Genomic DNA, 12,292 nt, shown 5'->3' with positions numbered 1-12,292 from the left:
TATCTCACGGGCCACATAAAAATGCTCCGCGGGCCGCATCTGGCCCGCGGGCCTTGTGTCTGACATATGTGCTGTAGAGTTAATCTGTACACTGAAATCACCTCTGTTGCTATGCAGTGGAGATTCCGAAAAATGACCAGATTAACCTATGAAGCTTATATCATATATATATATATCCCGGATGCATATATAATCGATCTACGTTCATACATCAACCTGTTTGATCTGATTTTACTCCACAGATTAATGTTTAATTTAGATAATTAAATTTAATAGCAAAAGTTATTCTAAATCAGAAGCTAGGATCTTTGCTTTCAAATAACCAGAAATATTGTACCTTTTCTGTGTTTTGTTTCAATAATGAGGCAAGTTTAAAAATTAAGAAATTTTATTACTAACAATTTTAAACTGAAAGATTTCAAACGACAACTATAAAATGACAATTCATGGATGGCAATTTTATTGACAATTTTTAACAGCTTTGATATTAAACTTGTTTAAAAGCAAACTTGTGACTGAATGGAGCTAAAATGAGAATGGTGAGTTTTGGATGCGTGAATGAAGTTCTCAGAAGGTTACTTTCTGTCATGTTGGGTATATATTTAACCCAGGACATGAAAGAATCACAAGTGGAGACGAGGGTGAGTAGAATGCAAATAAAATTTATTAAGGAACGTGATGTAAACTTAAAGCGCTGCTCCAAATGAGAACAGGAAGAACCGCGATCTAGAACGAGAAAACAAACGGGAATTAATCTCACAATAAAACAAACCCTGGAACCAGAGAACCAAACAGGAAATGGCTTTAGAAGAGTTTTCTCTTACTGGGAAAGTTAAAATCCTTGTTGAGACTGGGCTGGATGGTGAAGCCAAACGGGAACAGAGAACGAGGCTGAGGATCCAAACTGAGATGCGTGAACAGGAATATGACAGACAGGAAGGCAGGTATTGCTGTAGATCCGGAGGAGGTTGGTAGGCAGGCAGGTAACAGGTAGGGTGACAGGCGAGCGGCAGAGAGCGAGGAGACCAAGGGACGGTGAGCGACGTGTAGTAGATTTTACAACTCCAGGCAGCGGTGAGTAATCCTGAGTGACAGATGAGTAGAAGTTTCAAAACACAAGACCAGGGCTGACAGGAACTGACTGACTAAAACACATGCTGAATATTTGAAGCTTAAACTTGAGACAAAGCTAGTGTTACCCAAAGGCGAGTATCGACCGGCACTGGAATTGTTTCACACCGCTCCTTAAGTACCCCTGGTCCTCTGATCAGGAGATCAGGAGCAGCTGGCTCTCTGACACGCCCACCTGAAAACACAAACTGGGAACAACTGTTGTGCATTATGAGAGCTGATTAGTGAGCAGGGCAGATTGTGACACTTTCAGACAGAATGAAAAGCGTTCTGGATGGAATTGATGTTTTGCGGATAACTGAGTTATTTTGAGAGAAACAGCATCAAACGCATTCTCGTGTTCTACCTCACCCAAACAGGACCCTCTTGTGGATCCGGAGATCAGTAGGATGTGGTTCATCCAAGATAGCACTCCGGCTGGTAGAGGAGATGTAAGTGTCCGATCGTCTGGTCCAGATTTTTCCTGGGTACACGGTTTATCAAGCGTTTGGCAGATGGATGCTCTCGTCTTAACTTCAGAAATCAATTACTCTGGTAGAGTCTTCGTTAGGTGGTGACAGTTTTGTTTATTCTTAGCTATTCTGGTCGTTGTGACCGGAACAGCAGGTGGAGGTTAGGGACGGCTGTTCCCTTTCCTCGTGGTGTTGGTTCAAGAACTGAATGTGAATCTGTGATGGTTTTACCAAAAGCTCTCAGACCACTCCCACTCTCTCCGGAAGAAAGCTTGATCATGCGTCACAAACATGTGTTGCAGTTATTATCTGGACTCTGTGTTAGCTGGATAAGGTGAAGGTCTTCTTTGCTGAACACATCTTTATAATCATTATAATAATTATTATTGTACCCAAAGCATAATAATCCATTTCATGTAATTAAAATACCTTTATATTGAACCAAGTGATCATTTTATGATGATTATATTAAACAGTAATAAAATCAATGAGTTTATTAATTATTATCTAATTATTATCATCGTGACTTGCAGTGTCCTTCTGGGACGGAACATGGAGATATGGTGTCATGATCTTGAGCAGACATGTGGCTCCTTGGGTTAATCTGTGGATTCAAAAGTACTGTTTGACCCAGCTTGACCCAGCTGGGCAAATGTGACCTTTGCCACAAATCAGAGAACCTTCATCACGTTACATGACCATCTGTTGATGAGGTCTTACTTGAACACAAAAGTGTTTGCTTACAATGATTTAGGCGTCTACTGCCCCCTATCACCAGGGAAACTACACACTGTCACTTTAAAGAGCAAGTCACCCCCTAACAGAGTTTTAGTCCACTCCCACCCTCTTTGAAAAATGCAACAAATGCTGTTGTCTGTTAGACCAAGAGGGTGGAGCCGCTAAGAAATACACACACAAACTGGCTCACAATGACATTGTGACTTCATAATGTACCAGCCAACATCATAGAGTACCTCTTAGCTAATAGCGATGGCAGATTTAAATTCAAATGCAGTGCAGAGTTTTTACCTGAATGACAGTTTTAGGCAGAATATTTAAATATCAACTAAGATGCAATAAAGTGCCAAACTATTGACTACACATGTCTACAGCACAATTAGACACTCACTTGTGTAGTTTATCAGCAAAAAAAGTTGATTTGGGGGTGACTTGCTCTTTAACTAAAAATGTGTTTGTACTTTCAAACGCTCCAAACATGGTTGTCTGAATTATTCCTCTCCTTAAGATGAAAAGGTCATAATGCAGTTTCAATGCAAACAGTTGCAGCTGCTCAGAGCTGAAGTAACAATTATCTCATTTTTAGTGGAGACATACATATCCCTTGTACTAATCTCAAAATATGGTTGACTAAAGCTGTAAATTTGGCTTATTGAAGTGGGTTTTAGCACCTAACTGAGCTTTGTGGGGAAACAAGCAAACAACGAAGTGGAATAATTGAATTGTTTTCATTCAGGCTCATAAAGCCGACCACCCTGGAACTGGTTTCTTAAAGAAGGAGGAGACCTCATTACATCAGCTTACAAAGATTTACATCACACAAAATGTTTTTACTACAATTTAAGATGTGACGAATTGTGTGACACAGTTGTTAACTAGCCAGCAGAGAGAAAGAGACCTGAGTTTTAGGCTGCAAGAGTGTGTACATTTTTCATTCACGTGTGAAACAATTCAGCCCCCTTAATCTTGGTAAATGTAGTCAGAACATCTAGCAGTGGTTCTGAGTTTGTAAATAAACATTTGTTGCTGCATCAGAACATGAATGAACGGATTAGATGTGGACACAAGTCCCTAAAGAAAGAGCCAATCCTGGCCATAAAAAATGATTTTGATGTAATAATATTTCTATTAATTCCCTGCACCATAAACAAAGTAAATCTCCCTGCACGTGACGTCTAAAATAGATCAAACAGTAGTGATGTGAGACAAAAGGATCTCCTCAGAGAGACCGACACATCATTACCGCTATCAGCTTCACAGTGCTCGTCTAAGTCAGGGTTGTGGGGTGAAAACAAAGCCTCTAATTAATCAGAGGTAACATCTGTTTGTTCTCGATGCCTACAAGCTTTTAAACTTGATGCTCACTAATAATTTTAGAAGCATGTGAGCTCACTATGGTAATTGAACTTATTTCACATGAGAACACTTTATATCTCATCCTCACCTTTAGCAATTAAGTAAGACGTTTTCTGCGTGAAAACTCTGCAGAGTAAATTGCTTTGCACAGTTCACTGGTTCACCAGTCTAATGCATCAGCTCACCCTGTTTCAAATAATCTGTTTCTTCTGGGTTTTCAGCTGGATCCGGGTGAAGCATTCACCGTCTATCACACCAGTCCTACCCTGTCCAGTCTGTCCAAACCTGTGGTGTTGTGGACGCAACAGGATGTCTGCAAGTGGCTTAAGAAACACTGTCCTCACAACTACCTGACCTACGTAGAAGCATTTTCCCACCACGCCATCACAGGTACAAAATACACAACATGGACACCTGGGTGATAGCTTGAATGTGTACAAAGGAAACTGATGATATGCAACCCTTCAAGAAATGGAAGGTCTTTCCTGTGCCAGTTAATAGATTTAGTGAGAACTTTTCTCAACAAGCAGTCTTAAAGGTGCGTAGCAATTGTTTAACCCTTTCCCAACGTTTAAATTTTCTAACGTTAGTCATTCGAGCACAAAAAAATGCACTTACAAAGCTTCCCATAGAAATATTATATAATATTTAATAAGTCCCAATTTTTTACATGAATTTCATCCTTGGCTTCAGCCCTAATAAAATATGTGTGTTTTTCTCAGATATAACCCCTTTATTGCCAGGTTTATTATCCAAACCAGAAGTTTGAAAACTGTACAAAAAAAATGAAAAAATCTAATCATTTTTTGTGTGTTATGTCCAGATGACCTTTTTTGTGGGTAAGTTGTCACAGCCTTGGAGTGTCACAAATAGGCATAAAAATATTTTTTGCTCACTTTGTAGTTTTTGTGTGATGTCATATTTTCTTTTCTTTTTTTTTCTTTTTTTTTAACCGTGTCCTGTCTGGCTGTGAAGCAAGCAGAATTGATGTCTGAATGCTGGTAACAAGCCTTACAGATTTATTCTCAGGTGAAGCATCAAAGCGTCTGCTTTAACTGTCACGCCTGATACTTCAAATTTTATTGTTATTGTTTTTGAATGCTTTGTAATTCCGACCAGACACGGAGACAGAGGTGAAAGAGAAAGGAAAAGACAAATCGTGGGAAGAGAGAGAGGGGGGGGGGGGGGGGGGTTTCCACAAAAATAAACAATAATGAACAAGAGTCTGCTTCTAGACCTGCAGAAAGAGAAGAGCAGAAGAAAATGGGACACACAACAATACATCAGGAGCAAACTATCACTGTGTCAACGTGATGATGAAATATAAAATCAACATTGTTTAACTGAACAATCACACGATAATAAATCACAGTGCATTTAGTGGCAACGACAGCCTTGAGACAAGTGTTGAACGTGCCCAAGCCCATACTTATGAGAGCACCATGTGAGCACCTGTGTGTGTACACGCGCTTGTTTGTGTAAGGTTTATCTATAGGAGCATCCAATAGAGAGTGTGAGGGACCACAGATCTGCCCCCAAAGATGCGTAGGAGACGGGGGGAGCTCCAAGTCCCAGAGATCCAGGCGCTTCCCCAGAACACAGGAACCCCAAGGGGACTGCAACCAGAAAGGCCCCCCGCCCCCCTCGAGAGGTGCAGAGGATCGCCCCGGGGGGGCACAACCAGCAGCCGGCAGAGCCCGGGAGATATCAGCGGCAAGCCCACAGGCCCGCCGCCTCCCACCCCCTAGCCGGCCGAGCCCGGGACCCAGCGACCCGGTACCCAGGGGCGACCACCCCCGCCGAGGACCCAGACCCCACCAGGCAGCCACCGGGATTGACCAGGCAGGCACCAAAGATCTTAAACCCCCTGACCCGGGAGCCACGAACACTCAGGCAGACCAAGGCACCACACCCCACACCAGGTGTGGCAGGGGGAGGGGAGACGAAGATCTATATCATCAAGTTGTCACAGCCTTGGAGTGTCACAAATAGGCATAAAATATTTTTTGCTCACTTTGTAGTTTTTGTGTGATGTCATAGTTTCTAAACTACTCGCGTTAAAGTCATTTGAGCACAAAAAATGCACTTACAAAGCTTCCTATAGAAATATTATATAATATTTCATAAGTCCCAATTTTTTTTACATGAATTTCATCCTTGGCTTCAGCCCTAACAAAATACAATAAAATATGTGTGTGTTTCTCAGACATAACCCCTTTATTGCCAGGTTTATTATCAAAACCAGAAGTTTGAAAACTGTGCAAAAAAATTGAAAAAATCTAATCATTTTTTGTGTCTTATGTCCAGATGACCTTTTTTGTGGTTAAGTTGTCACAGCCTTGGAGTGTCACAAATAGGCATAAAAATGGTTTTTGCTCACTTTGTAGTTTTTGTGTGATGTCATATTTTCTAAACTACTCACGTTAAAGTCATTTGAGCACGAAAAAATGCACTTACAAAGATAGCCAGTTGAACACTTTATTAAAGCACATGAACAAAGAAAAAGTGTGTGTGTGTGTGTGTGTGTGTGTGTGTGTGTGTGTGTGTGTGTGTGTGTGTGTGTGTGTGTGTGTGTTTGAGAGAGAAAGAGAGAGAGAGAGAAACACATAGGAGGGTGAGCTAACAACTGCAGGTTGAGCACACAACTGTTGAGTGCTCCTTGCACACAGCCTGTCCACATGTTTTGCAAAAGTGCGCATGCACGCTCCTCTTCCCTCTGCAAAAGTGGCATTTTTTCTTTATTGTCTGCTCCCGGGCTGGAGCTGGCTCCGCTTGCTGCTGCACCTGCAACAAAGCTGTAGCGCTGCTGGACCGCGGCAAGCGAGTGCGCCTCGCCTGGGCTGGTCTCACCATGGAGCTCCAAAGCTCCTGCAAGAACAGCCTTCGGCAGATGCTCCTCTTCTGCTGGTTCCAGCCCGGTTCCAGACAGCCACAGGACCAGGGCATTGTAGGCAGTCACATCTAACATGTTGCAGAAGATCGGCATGGGCCAACGTCTGGTCTTGCGGCGGCAGCTGTATGTTGCAACGAGCTGGAATAAAAATAAATGAACAAATAAATTACATATGCAATTAGGTTGGTGAATTATAATAAAATAAAATAAATAAATTATCTTGTCCAAGTTGTCAACTGCCCCTTTGCAGTGGTTGTAATTGATCAATCAATCAAATCAATCAAATTTTATTTGTAGAGCACCTTCCACAACGTTATCGGAAGCCCAAGGTGCTGAACAGCATCATCATAAGAAAAACATTCCCAGTACATGGGCATAAAAGCAAGATAAAAACATAAAATCATAAAATATCAAGCAAACAATATTACAAATAAAGAGAGATAACGGAATAAGACTAATCGATCAAAAACAAATGGTGGACAAAATAAAATGAAGCATCTGGGTTAAAAAGAAGAAGAATTAAAACCATAATGTCAGGGCAAATCAAAGAACCCTAGCTCTAAAACGCAATCAAATAAAAATGAGTCTTTAAACGAGACTTAAAGACTTGAAGGGATGGTGCCTGCCTAATGCTCAGTGCAATTTGTTCCACAGAGTTGGAGCCAAAACAGAAAAAGCACGACAACCCCTCGATCGATATTTCGACCGGGGGACCACCAGAAGTTCCTGCTCGGCTGAGCGACGAGACCGAGATGGAGCATACCTCTGCAAAAGTGCAGTAATGTACGAGGGGGCACTGCCCTGGAGTGCCTTATAAACGATAGTTAAGATTTTAAACTTAGCTCAATATTGCACCGGGAGCCAGTGCAGAGCAACCAGCACTGGGGTAATGTGCTCTCGATAGCTAGTACCTGTCAGGAACCTAGCCACAGAGTTCTGCACAAACTGGAGCCGTGCAACCGTGCACTGGGCCAGACCAGCATACAGAGCGTTGCAGTAGTCCGGCCGGGACAGGACGAAAGCATGCAACACAGACTCCAGATGAGCTCTGGACAGCAGAGGCCTGATCCTGGATAGTCTTTTCAGGTTAAAGAAACAGGACCTCACCACTGTATTTACATGAGTGTCAAGATTAAGCGATGAGTCGATTTTAATCCCCAAATTACTGACCATTTTCTTTTCATAGGGGGTCAATGGGCCAAGGTCAATATCAGCACCAGAGCCATTTCTTCTGCCAGGACTAAGTATTATGACTTCCGTTTTGCTCTCATTTAGGTGCAAAAAATTAGAAGCCATCTAACATTTTATGTTCTTCAAACAATCCAGTAAAGGAGAAACAGATCTATCCTCCCCACGTCGAAGAGGGAGATAGATCTGGCAGTCATCAGCAAAAAAAATGAAATTTCATATTATGCTGGCGAAGGAGGACTCCAAGAGGAAGCAAATACACTGCAAAGAGGAGAGGGCCAAGGACAGAGCCCTGTGGCACACCCCAACAGAGTTTCTCGCTGGGTGATGTCATCTCACCCATCTGAACACTAAATGTCCTATCTTGAAGGTAGGAGCGAAGCCATTGGAGAGCCTGCCCAGTAATCCCCACCCAATGCTGTAGTCAGTCCAGAAAGTTTTCATGGTCGACTGTATCGAAAGCTGCAGATAAGTCCAGCAATAGTAGAACAACATCGCTGTCCATGTCACAGGCTAAAAACGTGTCATTAAAAACCATTTAAAGAGCAGATTCAGTGCTGTGACCTTTCCTGAACCCTGACTGAAAGGTCTCCCATAAATCATTTGTGTCCATAAAGGCAACCAATTGTGAATAAACGACCTTCTCCAGCAGTTTTGAAAGAACAGGGAGTTTTGAGATGGGCCTGTAATTAGCTAAGGTTGTCACATCCAGCCCCGTTTTTTTTAACATAGGATGAATAACAGCCTTCTTAAACGAAGACGGAACCATACTAGAAGTAAGACTGCCATTAATGATTGCCAAAAGCAAAGGGCCTATCACTGGAAAGAGTTCTTTATAAATTCTAGGGAACAGCACATCACAAGGAGAGCCAGAAGGTTTAAGCTGAGCGACCAGTATTTCCAAGTCCGATAAGGATACAGTCTCAAATGTTTCCAGTGTAGCCTGGGGCGGCTCTGGGAGTAGGGAGTCAGGTGGTGAGTTTGTAATGGCAGCTCGAATAGCTGTAACCTTATCAACAAAAAAAAAAAATGAAGAAAGTCATTACAAGTTTCAACTGTGGGAGGCAAAGAGCTAGAATCAGAGAACTCAAGTAGCGAATTTACAACAGAAAAAAAGAGAGCGTGGATCATGAGAACTTTTTTCCACAATATCAGCAAAGAACTTCACCCTTGCTTCCTTAAGAGTTTGCTGATAGCTAAACAAAGATTCTCTGAATATCTCACGAGAGACTTGGAGTCTGTCTTTCTTCCATGTCCTCTCTGCCCTCCTACAGGATTGCCTGCAGGCCCGAACATCATCAGAAAGCCATGGTTCATGCCTAGGCCTAGTCTTTCTAATCCTAAGAGGTGCAATTTTATCCAAAATGTTTTTACAAATACTGTCAAATTGGAGTGTAAGCTCCTCTGCATTAAGTGACATTGTGTGTAGCTCACTTCCTTCTGCACATAGGAGCTCGCCAAGCTCAATAATCTTTGCTGCATTTAAAACACGACGAAATCTCACATGAGAGGAAGCCACAGCAGGCACGCAGGGCAAGTTAAAATCACATAAAATGGGTGAGTGATCAGAAAAAAACGGGCTCAGTATCTCTACACCAGCAACAGAGAGACCAATAGAGATTACTAAATCCAAGGTGTGTCCCTGCGCATGAGTGGGTCCCAGGACCCACTGTGACAGATTAAGGGAACCCAACAGATGTAAAAAGTCTTTGGCCAATGGCTTATCAGGACATCACACATGAATATTAAAATCACCAAGAATCAAAACATGATCATACTTTAGCATGTTTACAGACAGGAGGTCAGAGAAGTCCTTTAAAAAGTCCACATCAAATTTAGGAGGACGATATATCAATGCCACGAGCAACAAGGGAGGTGGGCCAAGTTCAAACAGGTACATTTCAAAGCTGGAAGGAGGATTCGACGGAATAAGCTGTTTACAGTTGAGTTGAGATTTATACACGACAACCAGTCCACCGCCTCTGCCAGAAGAACTTGAGACATTAAAACAGCTACAACCCACTGGCAGTAGTTCCAGTAAAGCACTCAAATCTCCCATAGGCAGCCAGCTCTCACATATGCACAGAAGTTCCAACCCCTGTGCAACAAAGAAGTCTTTCAAAATGAAAGTTTTATTCATTACCGACCTGGCGTTGACCAGACCTAGCCGTGTGAGATGTGGAGTCGTAGGCTCAGCGCTATTTAAGCACAGGGACGTGGATGCTACCCCCGTACAGGTCACCGGGTGGAGATTCGCTGGGTTGACTCTCCTCCATCGGCACAGAGACACTGGACGAAAGCGCGGGTGCGCAGTCTCCTCTTCAAATCCCACCAACGGCACGAGGCAGGATGGGGCCGGCTCCAACAGGTGTGATGGCGCCACAAGATGACAGCTGATACCCGTCAGCTCAGCAAGCTCCCTACGGGACCGTGACAGCTTGGACCATAGTCTCACCCGCCATCCACGACCCCTACGACGCTTCCTCCAGTTAGCCCGATCCAGGAGCCATCGAGGCACAAGCGGTGGTGCCGAGCGGCACTGGCAGGAGGACGAAAAACCGGAACTCCTCCAGCCCGTCCAAGCACCGGGTTTCACCAGGCCAGCAGCCGATCGAAATTCTAGAAGAGCCTCTCGGTCATAAGTCAGCAACAAAGTCACATTACACACGAAAACACTCAAAAATAATAAAAAGATAAAATATCTGACAGGAGACAGACGGCTTGCCACGTACACCGGCGCCATCTTAACTCTCTGAATTTGTCAAATAAATTACCTTGCTTGCTGCTGCACCTGCAACAAAGCTGCAGCGCTGCTGGACCGCGGCAAGCGAGTGCGCCTCGCCTGGGCTGGTCTCACCATGGAGCTCCCAAGCTCCTGCAAGAACAGCCTTCGGCAGATGCTCCTCTTCTGCTGGTTCCAGGCCGGTTCCAGACAGCCACAGGACCAGGGCATTGTAGGCGCTCACATCTAACATGTTGCAGAAGAGCGACATGGGCCAACGTCTGGTCTTGCGGCAGCAGCTGTATGTTGCAACGAGCTGGAATAAAAATAAATGAATAAATAAATTACGTATGCAATTAGGTTGGTGAATTATAATAAAATAAAATAAATAAATTACCTTGTCCAAGTTGTCAACTGCCCCTTTGCAGTGGTTGTAATCGATGATTACGGTCGGCTTCTGCTGCGGTCCCTCCTGACTGACTCCCCCTCATCTTCAAGCTGCTGCAACACATCCAGGGCTTCATTCACGTTGAAACTTCTTCTCATGGTTGCGGTTTAAAGAAACGAATCCTGATCTGACTCTCATATATGTACTTTTAGTCAATTGGTGCACCTGTGTAAACTGCCCCTAACTGAATGTAAACAAAACTCGGATCTGCAGGAATTTGTTTTGCAAAACCAATGTACGCCTTTGAAGTTTTTCAGCCTTCATCTTAGCTTTCATCCATGCAAATGCTTTATACTTATTGAAATAACATTTTGCTGTCATGAACAGAACGCAGAAGACCCGTAATGATGCCAAGCACAGTAAAAATATATTTAAAAAAGTCTTTATTTGCAGCAGAGTTACCAGGACGGTAAGGCTGGAGACAGAGTCGGGGACAGGCGAAGGTCGAAATGAAAGGCAGCGTGCAAGGCAGGGTTCAGGAGAAAAACAAGGTCCGGAGGCAGAAAACAGGCAGGGAGAATGGCTGGAAGATTTACTATAACGTTCAATAATCTGGCAGTGAGTGACTGGATGGCTGGTTCTTTTGTAGCAGGGTAAACAGGTGTGAGTAATGAGCTGAGGAGTCAGGAGCAGGTGAAGTGGATGAAGGCTGATTACAGGAACAGGTGAGATGAATGAAGTTGATTGTGATGCTGACTGAGGTTGCTAGGGAAAACAGGGCTTGGCTGGAGCTTGGTGAGGGAACCAGGTGAGCTGAATGAAGTGTAAATGAGGAGGCAGAGGAGGGTGAAGGATGGGAGTCATGGCAGAACCCCCCCCCCCCCCCTCACACACACACACACACACACACACAAGGGCGGTTACAAGACGCCCACAGGAAACCAGAGCAGGGCAGAAGGAGGGGGACCAGGAGGGAGGGCCAGAGCAGGGCGGGAGGAGGGGGACCAGGAAGGAGGGCCAGAAGAGTCTGGGGGCCGGTGACGGGTAACCAGGAGCCGGGACAGCGGGAGTCTGGGGGGCCGGCGACGGCGAACCAGGAGCCGGGACTGCAGGAGTCTGGGGGATAGAGGACACTGGAGACTGAGTGGACAGAGGGAACTCTGGGACTGGTGGGGACATAGACTCTGGGACTGGTGGGGACTTAGACTCTTGTGGGGACTCTTGAGACAAGAACACTTGTGGGGACTCTTGAGACAGGAACACTTGAGTCCGGAACACTTGTGGGGACTCTTGAGACCAGAACACTTGTGGGGACTCTTGAGACAGGCACACTTGGGGGACTCTTGAGACAGGCACACTTGTGGGGACTCTTGAGACAGGCACACTTGTGGGGACTCTTGGGACAGGCACACTTGTGGGGACTC

General features: G+C 44.3%; 2 protein-coding genes across 2 annotated transcripts in view; both read left to right on the top strand.

Moving 5' to 3' along the window:
* The window catches only part of LOC139063350 (acidic proline-rich protein PRP25-like), a 308,451-nt gene extending 302,822 nt beyond the window's left edge, over positions 1-5,629 (top strand). The window contains exon 2 of the mRNA XM_070545067.1: positions 5,600-5,629. The gene's annotated coding sequence lies outside the window, so the exon portion shown is untranslated. The remainder of the gene's footprint in view (positions 1-5,599) is intronic.
* Positions 1-12,292, top strand: part of samd10b (sterile alpha motif domain containing 10b) — a 75,973-nt gene that overhangs the window by 41,151 nt on the left and 22,530 nt on the right. The window contains exon 3 of the mRNA XM_015968078.3: positions 3,899-4,067. Within this exon, the coding sequence (XP_015823564.1) occupies positions 3,899-4,067 (169 nt within the window). The remainder of the gene's footprint in view (positions 1-3,898; positions 4,068-12,292) is intronic.

Source organism: Nothobranchius furzeri, chromosome 15, assembly GCF_043380555.1.
Source record: "Nothobranchius furzeri strain GRZ-AD chromosome 15, NfurGRZ-RIMD1, whole genome shotgun sequence".
Classification (NCBI taxonomy): Eukaryota; Metazoa; Chordata; class Actinopteri; order Cyprinodontiformes; family Nothobranchiidae; genus Nothobranchius; species Nothobranchius furzeri.
The sequence above is the reverse complement of the archived record's forward strand: the minus strand, read 5'-3'. Positions and strand labels throughout refer to the sequence as shown.